Source organism: Elgaria multicarinata, chromosome 1 (genome assembly GCF_023053635.1).
Source record: "Elgaria multicarinata webbii isolate HBS135686 ecotype San Diego chromosome 1, rElgMul1.1.pri, whole genome shotgun sequence".
Lineage (NCBI taxonomy): Eukaryota > Metazoa > Chordata > Lepidosauria > Squamata > Anguidae > Elgaria > Elgaria multicarinata.
Genome location: NC_086171.1, coordinates 91212971 through 91225112, shown reverse-complemented (window position 1 = coordinate 91225112; position 12142 = coordinate 91212971). Strand labels below are relative to the sequence as shown.

Here is a 12142-nt window from a genome sequence, read left to right as displayed (position 1 = left end):
GGTGGGCGGCAGCGGCAAGGACGCTCTAGGCCCCAACGATGTCAATCACTTGGAGCCGTTCCACCTCGCGAGGGGCGATGCGGGGCCGCCTCCTCCTCCTCCTCCTCCTCCGCCTCTTCCTCTGTCTCTTCTGCAGGATCTACACAATCGTTTTGGGGGCGCACTGGAGGCGCACGCAAGTGCCTTCAGTACGACCTGTAGATGCCCTCTTGCACTCATGTTCAGAAGTGTGCATTTGTGCAACTCCCCAATTTCATTTTGATGCTTTATCCTGGGAGATGCACATTTTAGGTAGGGAAAACATGCATTTTTTAAAAAATGCATTTTTTTTTCAATTAGGAAAAAATATTTTTTCCTAATTTTCCTAATTTTCCTAATATTTTTTCCACTTTTAAAAATGTGATTTTGGGAGGGTGGGGGGAGATATTGGCATTCAGGAACACAACCAAGGCAAAACACGCTTCAAAGAAGAATTTGGAACACCTCGATGTACTGAAACATTGCATGTTTGCCCATCCCTTGTTGGCACTCATCCAGTCCATTGCCAATCCCAGACAGCAATTCAATACTTCTACCGCTCCACCTACATGCGATGAAAGGAGAAGTACAGTGAGGTGTTACCAGTATACTGTTGACACTTTACCTCAGATCCCCAGATAATTTCACAGAGTGATTTCATGTACATGTCAAACAGCATGGGTAACAAGATTGAGAACTGTGAACAACACAGCATAACTGCCATGGGAGAGAGAAATAGCTCCCCAGCACTAACTTCTAGAAACAAGCCATCCAGATAGGAATGAAAGCACTATCCCCTAATACACAAGTTCCTCTTCCTACCAGCAAACCCTTCTCTGTATAACAAGGGTTTGGAAATTCCAGCCTTGAGGCCAATTCCAGCCCACTAAGGGGTCAAACCCAGCCCTCCTAGGTCCTAATATGGCCCTCCTGGGTTTCCCTGATAGCAATGCCCCCTGGTCCCACCCCCTTCCCCTCTACTATTATTATTATTTGATTGACTGGTACTTTTACAGCTTTTGTGCAGTTTTTCCCTCATTCAAGAAGCTTAAAAAGCCTCTTCTAAGGCTTAGTTACTGAGAGTAAGAGCCTTAAACTATAACATGCTGGTATTTTTGCCCCACCCCTTTGCCTTCAGTCCTGCCCATCACAGGAATACAACTCCCAATGCAGTACAACAAGCATTGCTTCCATACACAGCTCACAATACTTTCCAAGTAAGACTTTTGCTGTAGCCTCCTTGTTGCTTGCTGTTATGCCTACTCCAGCCTGAGTGTGATGCGGCCCCTTAGTCAATCAACTGGTTTTGTCTGCAATACTGGATCTATCTCTTGGCTCTCTTTGAACTCCAGTCCTACATGCTCACCTATGAACCATTTCCTGCAAAAAGTAATAGCCAAGCAAGCTCCAACTCTGGGCATTATTAAACAGTTGAGAACTCTCTCCATACACACCTGGAGTGTCTTTTTTGGGGCAACATCCATTTTTTTCTGGTTTTCTGGAGCATGTGGTTGGTTTTTGCTTCTGCTTAACAGATGTTTTATCAATGGCAGGAAACTTAGCTTCTGATTTGTTCCGAAGAGACTTTATAGTGGATTTCAGTTCACAGCCAGAAGCTTCATCAGAAGAGGTCTGGTTAGATGAAAGGATAATTAAATATCAGCAGAAGAATCTTCTACTAGCACAAAGCTTCATCTAGGGAATGATACTTCCTCTTTACTCTTGGATGCATAGGAGCTTATTGTGGTTACTTGGTAGTGAGGGGAAAGTACTCTTCAGTAGGACTGTTCGAAGATTTACTCTTTGCAAATATCAGTTTGAGGTGACCAAATCCGCACCTGCATTAAAGTGCAGATCAGAAATAAATTATCCATTGGGTTTTTCATCACCTGAATTTATACTAAAATGTTTATTTTAAGAGAGTATACTGTAAAAATATTATTTAAATGTGGATTTTCATGTGGATTTTTTTTCTTGCGGGGACAGGACAGAACAGGGTAGAACAGATTTATGGGTGAATACATGCAAAAATGACATGGACCATAAATATACTGATTCACCCACCCTACTCCTAAAAGGCACCATCTTCTTGAGGACAACATTATACATTCTAGGATTGAAACCCACACATTTGGATGACCCCCCCTCTTCATGCTTCCCAAGGAAATGGCAGGTCCTCACGCTGACTTGTTCTCCTCAACACCACTCCCACAATGCCTCCCTATTTTTCCGCTGTAGACAGATGAACGCCCAAATAGCAAGGATGTGGGAGCTCCCCTGATCCCAGAAGATTAAACCCTCCAGTTAAATCTAATGTTTAAATAACCAGGGAATCTTATTATTATTATTATTATTATTATTTATTTATATAGCACCATCAATGTACATGGTGCTGTACAGAGTAAAACAGTAAATAGCAAGGCCCTGCCGCATAGGCTTACAATCTAATAAAATCATAGTAAAAACAATAAGGAGGGGAAGAGAATGCCAACAGGCACAGGGTAGGGTAAGCAGGCACAGGGTAGGGTAGAACTAACAGTATAAAGTCCACACAACATCAAGTTTTAAAAGCTTTAGGAAAAAGAAAAGTTTTTAGTTGAGCTTTAAAAGCTGCGATTGAACTTGTAGTTCTCAAATGTTCTGGAAGAGCGTTCCAGGTGTAAGGGGCAGCCGAAGAAAATGGACGAAGCCGAGCAAGGGAAGTAGAGGCCCTTGGGCAGGCGAGAAACATGGCATCAGAGGAGCGAAGAGCACGAGCGGGGCAATAGTGTGAGATGAGAGAGGAGAGATAGGAAGGAGCTAGACCGTGAAAAGCTTTGAAGGTTAACAGGAGAAGTTTATATTGGATTCTGAAGTGAATTGGAAGCCAATGAAGAGATTTCAGAAGCGGAGTAACATGGTCAGAGCGGCGAGCCAAGAAGATGATCTTTGCGGCAGAGTGGTGAACAGAAACCAACGGACTGATGTGAGAAGAAGGAAAGCCAGAGAGAAGAAGGTTGCAGTAGTCCAACCGTGAAATAACCAGTGCATGAACAAGCGTCTTGGCAGAAGAGACAGACAAAAATGATCGAATCCTGGCAATATTATACAGGAAAAAACGACAAGATTTAGCTTTTTAGATGTTTTCATATTTTTGCTTTTCTTTTGTTTCTTAAAGAGCCTCGTGTGGCGCAGAGTGGTAAGCGGCAGTTACTGCAGCCGGAACTCTCCCCACGGCCTGAGTTTGATCCCAGCGGAAGCTGGTTCTCAGGCAGCCGGCTCAGGTCGACTCAGCCTTCCATCCTTCTGAGGTCAGTAAAATGAGTACCCAGCTAGCTGGGGGAAAGGTAACTGCGACTGGGGAAGGCAATGGCAAACCACCCCGCTGCAAAGTCTGCCAAGGTCAGCGGAAGGAGGCGTCCCTCTAGGAGTCAGCAATGACTCAAGTGCTTGCAGGAGAGGTTCCTTTCCTTTCCTTTCCTTTGTTTCTTACGCGCCCCATTTTGAGCCACTTTTTTGTCTCCTTTCATAGAATCATAGAATCATAGAATAGCAGAGTTGGAAGGGGCCTACAAGGCCATCGAGTCCAACCCCCTGCTCAATGCAGGAATCCACCCTAAAGCATCCCTGACAGATGGTTGTCCAGCTGCCTCTTGAATGCCTCTAGTGTGGGAGAGCCCACAACCTCCCTAGGTAGCTGATTCCACTGTCGCACTGCTCTAACAGTCAGGAAGTTTTTCCTGATGTCCAGCCGGAATCTGGCTTCCTTTAACTTGAGCCCGTTATTCCGTGTCCTGCACTCTGGGAGAATCGAGAAGAGATCCTGGCCCTCCTCTGTGTGACAACCTTTTAAGTATTTGAAGAGTGCTATCATGTCTCCCCTCAATCTTCTCTTCTCCAGGCTAAACATGCCCAGTTCTTTCAGTCTCTAGACTGGTTCTTTCTGGAATTGCATGTCTTCTTGTTTGACGACTCTGTTTGAGCTTTGCTTTTATCACCATTACCTTTTACCAGCTGGTTCCTCTCCTGTGAATTAAAGCATTCAGTCAGAGTTGTTAACAACCTGTTACTTTCTGCCAAAAAGTTTTTAATGAGGGCTAGTTCTTTAGATATCATAAGTAACTGCCCTTCCAGCTGAAGAAATTCCTTCCCTGTATCCTCTGTTTGCAAGGAGATTGTGTTGTAATTCTTCCTTGAGATATTAGCTAGTTTGGATATTAATTCCCTTCTCAGTCAGAGGAGAGGAGCAAGGGAAGATCATGGGAAAGAGTACATAGACTCATGTAATCCCTTGGCACACTCCCAATGATTGCCCAGGGAGAGTTGGCGAAGAGGGGCAAAAAGTGTTCTCCAAATAAGCTCACTGAAATATAATTCTGAGGTTCAATTTAGCTCACCTAGGAACCATGTTTGGCAAATGGCCTGAGAGAGGCTATAGCTCGATACTAGAGCACATGCTTTGCATGTAGAAGGTCAAAGATTTAATTCCCAGCATCTCAGGTAGGATAAGAAAAAAAAACCTGCCTGTAACGCTGGGGAGTTGCTGCCAATCTGTGTCGACAATACTGGGCTAAATGGACCCAAAATCTGACTTGATATAAGGCAGTTTCCTATGTTCCTAGTTAGACCTGTTCAAATCTAGCCATACCTGGAATAACATATATGACCTATATCATATGAATGGAGAAAGACTGTGGAGAGGGAGATAAAAACTAAGTAATTGTGCAAACCATGAAATTTTCTTGACTGTGGATTTGTGTGTAATCAAGGAATCCTGTAAATACTTCCATGTTCGCAGCTCAAACAGGTTGTAGCAGCACCAACAAGCAAACTGCATTTAATGTTATATTTTCATGCAGCATAAAGCACACATTAGGTTTAATGCTTTTTAAAATTAAGTATATTTTCAATATTGAGATGTCAAGCCTTATGGCATCTGTAAAGGACATTCCATTTTAAATCTCCCAGGTTTTTGTTAGGAAATCTGCTAATGCAGATTTTAGCAAAGGTGTTTTAATTTAATTCCATCAATATGCTACTTACACCTCCTCACATGAGACTGTTTAATCCACAATGGACTCTTTGGTGCTTTCTTTCCTTCTTCCCCAATATATTCTGGGTGGACATAAAGTGACTGGAAGTCTAGCCCAATATCCCAAAAGTGTGCCAGCCAGACTGGCACCCTATATCCAAAAAGGAGATGATCTAAAAAGAAGATGATTGACGTGGTCACCCATTTGGATGGCTTTAAAAGTGGGTTAGAAAAAAATCAGGATTTCAATGGCTACTAATCCTGATGCCTCTATGCTACTACCTCCAGTATCAGAGGCAGTAAGCCTATGTACACCAGTTGCTGGGGAACATGGGCAGGAGGATGCTGTTGCACTCATGTCCTGCTTGTGGGTTCCAGTTGACAACAGATTGGCCACTATGTAAACAGAGTGCTGGATTAGATGGACCCTTGGTCTGATTCAGCCTGGCTCTTATATTTTTATGCTCTCTAAGAGACTCCTTTCCTTCCCTTCCCTTTCTGGTAAACATCGAATAGTAGAAAGACCACAAGCCACACTTTTTAAGGTGTTTTTTTTAACTTTTCTCTTTTACTTTTACTTTACTTTCCCCCTTTACTTTTACTTTTCTCTTTTACTTTTACTTTACTTTCCCCCTTTACTTTTACTTTTCCCTTTTACTTAACAAAACAGTTATCAAGAAATTTCTATCTATTTTATAGCATTGGAACAAGAGAATTATCACATCCTTCTATCCCAAATTTTATACATTCCCTAAGATGGAAGAGGGCAGGAAATGCAGGTTGCTTACCTGTAACTGTAGTTCTTCGAGTGGTCATCTATGCATTCACACATATGGGCTTTGCGCCTGCGCAGAGACCGAACCGGAATCTCTATAGCTAAGTGGAACGTTTTTGGCGGGAACCCCTCCCCCACGCTACTGCGCATGTCCCTGGGGTTCCCGCCCTTACCTCAGTTTACAGGAGTCTGACATTGTGCCCCCATAAACATGAGTGTAAAATAAAATACATTCCAATATATATATCTGTGTCATTTGTAAGCTTCACACCACCAAGTGGGGATGGTGGGTGGGTTGTGTGAATGCATAGATGACCACTCGAAGAACTACAGTTACAGGTAAGCAACCTGCATTTCTTCATCGTGGTCTCTATGCATCACACATATGGGCGAGTAGCAAGCTGACATACCTTTGGAGGTGGGTTGGTGCATCATCTGAGGATCTCCGAGAGCACTGTCCTCCCAAACGAGCAGTCTTGTCTCGCACGGGTGTCCAAACTGTAGTGTCTAACAAACGTGGATGGAGTGGACCACGTTGCAGCTCTACAAATGTCTGTTAAAGGCACACCTCTGCTGAACGCAACAGATGTTGCAACGGCTCTAGTAGAGTGAGCTGTCACAGGCTTCAAAAGCTCTAGCTTTGAGAGGGCATAGGCCATTTCAATTGTCTCGACTATCCAGCGCGATAACCGCTGGCATGACACAGGGAGTCCCTTAGAAGGCTCTCCATAACAAACAAACAATTGATTTATTTTCCTAAAACCTTCTGTCCTAGCCTTGTAAAAAGCAAGGGCTCTTCTTACATCGAGCGTATGTAATGAGGACTCAACAGGTGTTGCAGGATTCGGGAAGAAGGCTGGTACAGTGACATGTTGGGACAGATGAAAGGTTGACACTACCTTTGGCAGGAAGGCAGGATCTGTGCACAGCACAACCTTGTCCTTGTGGAAGATAGTGTAAGGAGCATCTATCCTGAGAGCTCTAAGCTCACTTGCACGTCTCGCCGATGTAATGGCTACTAAGAAGACAGTCTTGAATGTTAAGAGCCTAAGGTCTGTTGAGGCCATGGGCTCCAAGGGTTTCCTTGTCAGTGATTGTAATACGACTGACAGGCTCCATGGTGGAACGATACCCTTTACTGTCGGTATCGTATTCTTAAGTCCTTTTAGGAATTTTCTGGATGTTGGATGTGTAAAAGGTGAAAACCCATCCATGCCCCGATGATAGGCCGTAATAGAAGCTAAGTGGACTCTGACTGAGCTGAGTTTGAGTCCCTGCTGATAAAGTGTCAATAAGTATTGAAGAATCAGTGATATAGGGCAAGATTCCGATGGTTGATTATTCTCTAAGGCAAACTTTTGGAAACTTTGCCACTTCGCCATGTAAGACTTTCTTGTTGAAGGCTTTAATGAAGCCAACAATATATGGTCTACAGTTAAATTCTCTATACGAGGGGAGGAGTGGTTGTTATCCTCCACGCCGTCATCTTGAGGGTCGACAGATTTGCGTGTCGAACCCTGCCCTGGTGCCGAGACAGCAGCGTCGGTATCGACGGGAGTCTGATGTAATTCCTGTTCGATAGTCAAAAGGCATGGGGGAACCACATCTGTCAGGGCCACCATGGTGTGATCAAGATGCAGTCGGGCCTGTCTGTCTGGATCTTAGCTAGTACTTTCGTCAACAGTGGAAAAGGTGGAAAGACGTAAAGAAGTTTTCCTTTCCAAGTTCTGGTGAAGGCGTCTCCTAGAGAGTTTCTTCCTGTCCCTGCTCTGCTGCAGAATCTGGAACAGGCTGCGTTTTCTTCGGTAGCGAAGACATTGACAGCAGGTCGCCCCCAATACCGAAAGAGTTTCAGTGTTGAGCTCCCACTCGTGGTCGATGTGGAAGGATCTGCTGAGGGAGTCTGCAATGGTGTTCTCTTTCCCCACTACGTGGATTGCAGTCAGGTAAGTATTTCTCTTTATGCACCAGTTCCAAATTCTGAGTGCCGATCGGTTCAGGGGGTATAATCTTGTTCCACCCTGTCTGTTGATGTATGCCACTACGGTGGTGTTGTCCGTCGCGATCAGGACGTTTCGGCCTTCGATAATTTGTGCGAAGGTCTTTAATGCATTCTCCACCGCTAAAAGTTCCAGGTGATTGATATGATGTTCTCTCTGGGAAGGAGGCCAGCGGCCTTGAGCCGTGAGGGAGTCGCAGTGCGCCCCCCCATCCAGTCAATGAGGCATCCGTCGTGATCGTTACCGAAGGGGTTTCTTGTTGGAACGGGATCCCTTCTAAGAGATTCGCCATCGAAAACCACCATTTCAGGGATGCTCTTACTTGCCTTGGGATAGACAGGTAAGTTCGGCACCATTAATCCAAGTAACCTTTGGATTGACCATGCCGAGACCTTTAGACTGCCTTCGGTAGCGATGGCTAAATCCCGAAGGGTGTCTGCTCTGGTCGAGGGCAGGTAAGCTCTCCCGTCTCTCGACGATAGGGTTACTCCTATAAAGTTCAGCTTCTGATGTGGAGTCAAGATGGATTTTTCCTCATTGACCCATAAGCCTAACGAATCCAACAGGTTGAGAATAGTTAGTATATCCTTCTGGAGCGTGCTACTTCTGTCCGCTACCAGAAGTCAATCGTCTAGGTACGGGTATATGTAAATCCCTTTCTGTCTTAGATGGGCGCACACCACCGCCATCACCTTCGTGAAGACCCTCGGTGCCGTGGCAAGTCCGAAGGGAAGAACGGTGAACTGGAACTGGGACGCGCCGATTGAGAATCGCAGGTAAGCTTGATGCGACTTCCTGATGGAGATATGGAAGTATGCATCCTTCAGATCCACCACAGCGAACCAAACCCCTTTGTGTAGCAGTTGTAGAATGGAAGTAACCATTATCATACGGAACTTTTTCGGGGTGATGTACTTGTTTAATTGTCTTAAGTCCATGATCGGTCAAAGACCTCCATCTTTCTTCGGGACTGTGAAGTAGCGCGAGAAAACCCCCAGGTTGAGTTCCTCTGCGGGTACGGGAGAGATGGCTCCCTTCGCTAATAGGGTTTGTACCTCGAGAAGCAGAGGAGGGGACGGCGCTGTTACTTTCACCCCCGAAGGAGGGAGGACATCGAGCTTGATGGCATACCCCGACTTGATGATAGTGAGCACCCAGGAGTCTGATGTTATTGACTCCCATTGATGGTAAAAAGGTGCTAGGCGGTTCGCAAAGGGTGGTGGGTCTGGGGCGAAGGAGTCAAACCCGCTGCTTCTTATTGAAGTCAGGCTGATGCTTGTCCTGCTGAAAACGGCTTTGGTATGGCCGCTTTCTTTGGAGCTGTTGCTGTTGCTGTCTTGGCTGTCCCTGATAATGAGGACACTGTTGCAGTTGTTGTACAGGTGGCCTTGTCCACTGTCTCAGCTTGTACTGCCCAGAGGGAGCAGAGAAACCCATTTTCTTTGCCGTTGTGCATGCTTTGTAGATGGAGTCTAAAGTATCATCGGTCTTGCTGTTGAACAAGCCCTCACCATCGAAGGGCATGTTTTCGATCCTGGACTTGGTCTCGTAAGCCAGGTTGGCAGATCTTAGCCAAGCATGTCTTCTCAAAGATATGGCACCCATCATACTTTTTGAGTGACAGTCGACCTGGTGCCGCACGGTAGACAGCTGTTGTTTGGCTATGGCTGAGGCTTCAGCTTGAAAGACCCTAGCCAGCTCTCTCTTATCCTCCGGGAGGTAATCACATAGTGATCCAACTTTGTCCCAGAGGAAGAGTTGATGGTAAGTTGAGGCTCTGATACCAAGGGAGGCCGAGGAGTAAATCCTCCTGCCTGTAAGGTCTAACTTCCTGCCCTCTTTATCCATGGGGGCGGAATGGGCTTTTTGCGACTAGCCTTGAGCTGACTCCACTACAATAGAGTTTGGTTTTGGGTGTTGGACCAAAAATCCTGCATCTCCTTCTTGTATACGATAGAGGGTTTCCAATCTCCTCGATGTAGCTTGCGTAACGGCTGGTGTCTTCCACGATAGCTGCGCTGTTTGTTTCAGAGCAGGGAGAAGAGGGATAGCAATTGCTGAATTGGTTTTAGTGTGGAATACATCGTAAATGGGATCGTCCACAGGTACATCTGCTTGTTGAACGTCCAATCCAAGCGCTTGTGCCATCTGTAACATATGATCGGAAAATCTGCCCATATCATCAGATGGTGATGAAGGGTCTTGTGCATGTATGGTATCGTCTGGTGACGGTACCGACAGTGTAACCAACAGTCCGGATTCGGAGTCAGAAGGGTAATTATCTTCAGGTGAAGATAGAGTAACTAATTGGAGCTGGTGTGCAGGATCTAGCTCTTCGTGTTGTATCGGTACCGAGGCTGTTGCCGCCACCGGTATCGAAGAGTGGTCTTGGCGTCGATGAGTCGACATTGGAAAAGTTTGGCGAACCGAAGATGGCGCTAGTGGCAGCTGGCATACCCTAGATGTTGGTGGAGGCTGGGCAAAATACGCTTCAGGCGGGTATTGGTAGCCATGATCACTTTGAAAATATCTCTGTGGTCGGTAGCGATCCCAATCATAATAGTCATGTCCGAATTGGGGCTCAGAATACTGGGAAGCCCTATCCCATTCACGCCTCAGTGTACGTCTCGGCGAGGGTTGTGATAAAGGAATAATTTCCCGAGACTCTTGAGGCCTTACGGGCTCTCTAAATGAGGCCACTGAGGCCGAGTCACGTATCTCACTCTCTGATAGGCTGGGAGGGTGTGTCGGTAACGTGCTCGTCGGTACCGATTGAGATTTCGGCGTCGAACGAGGCCTCGGTACCAAAACGGTCGTCGGTATGGTAGGAGGACTTGACTGGCTGCGAGGCAGTTCAGACGGTCGGGAAGACCCTAGAGAGGGTTTTTCCACGTCTTTCCTCTTTTTCTTCTTCTTTTTCTCCATTTTGGAGGAGGACTTGGGAGTCCGGGCCTTTTTTGCGATTTTCTTGGCCGCGGAGCTCGCCAATGACCGTCCAGGCGTGAAGGGTATCAGTGCCCTACTAGTCACTCTGGAATCCTCGCACACTTCAGAGCTACGGTCAACAACGGACTTATTTGGTGCCGTTTTACCCATTTTCACTGTGTCTGTAGCCCTGAGGGCTTTTTCCCACAGGATGGCGCGAAGGCGGTCGGCTCTATTCTTCCTGGTTTGCTTGGTAAATGCTATGCAATGGTGGCAAGCCTCTACTTTGTGGCCTTCGCCCAGGCAAAGAACACACAGGGAGTGTCCGTCCGTAGGGGGAAGCTTAGCTCCACACTTAACACACTTACAGAACGGGGCCTTCACTGCCATGCGGCTCAGGCACCCGCGACCGAAGTCGCTGAAGAGAAATCTATTTAAGAACAAATTTTTATATATATAGATTAGAAGAGAAGAGAAGAATATGAGAGAAAGTCGAGAAAAGAAGAAGATTGAAAAGGTTTAAGAAGAATTATAGGTAACAAACGCTAGAGATTCGGTTACAGGTCTAGGCACAATGGCGGACGACGAAGAACTGAGGTAAGGGCGGGAACCCCAGGGACATGCGCAGTAGCGTGGGGGAGGGGTTCCCGCCAAAAACGTTCCACTTAGCTATAGAAGATTCCGGTTCGGTCTCTGCGCAGGCGCAAAGCCCATATGTGTGATGCATAGAGACCACAATGAAGAACTCACCTTGTCTGTTAGACATCCAAACTATACACTTTATTAATTGCATGGTTAGTAATCACATCAGGGATTTTAAAATTTTAATCTGAGGCGTGGGGAGTAGGCTCCCAATGATGCAATCCAAGTGATGTTGATGGCAGCTTTTTTCCTAAGGTAAACTGTAGCACACAGCAGGGGGAGGGGCATTTTCATTCTTATTTTTTGAATTGAGCATGGGCTGAACCCCCTAATATTTGGAAGTTTACAGGTGTTGATACCCATGGTAATCAAAGCAAATGCAGTGCCACTGATTAAGGTATTTTGAAAGTTAAGGAAGTATCTGACTCCTTCATAAATAGGGTGACCATATGAAAAGGAGGACAGGGTTCCTGTATCTTTAACAGTTGTATTGAAAAGGAAATTCCAGCAGGTGTCATTTGTATATATGGAGAACCTGCTGAAATTTCCTCTTCATCACAACAGTTAAAGCTGCAGGTGCCCTGCCCTCTTAAATCTGGTCACTCTAATATAGCTGCTGCACCTTTAACTGTTGTGACGAAGAGAAAATTTCACCAGGTTCTCCATATATAGAAATGACACCTGCTGAAACTCCCTTTTCTATGCAACTGTTAAAGATACAGGAGCCCTGTCCTCCTTTTCATATGGTCACCCTACACTGACTGGATTATT

General features: G+C 45.8%; 1 protein-coding gene across 1 annotated transcript in view; it reads right to left on the bottom strand.

The window, feature by feature from the left end:
* Nucleotides 1-12142, bottom strand: part of MARCHF10 (membrane associated ring-CH-type finger 10) — a 50713-nt gene that overhangs the window by 33356 nt on the left and 5215 nt on the right. Inside the window, exon 3 of the mRNA XM_063116715.1 lies at nucleotides 1473-1650. Coding sequence (XP_062972785.1) covers nucleotides 1473-1650 — 178 coding nt within the window. The remainder of the gene's footprint in view (nucleotides 1-1472; nucleotides 1651-12142) is intronic.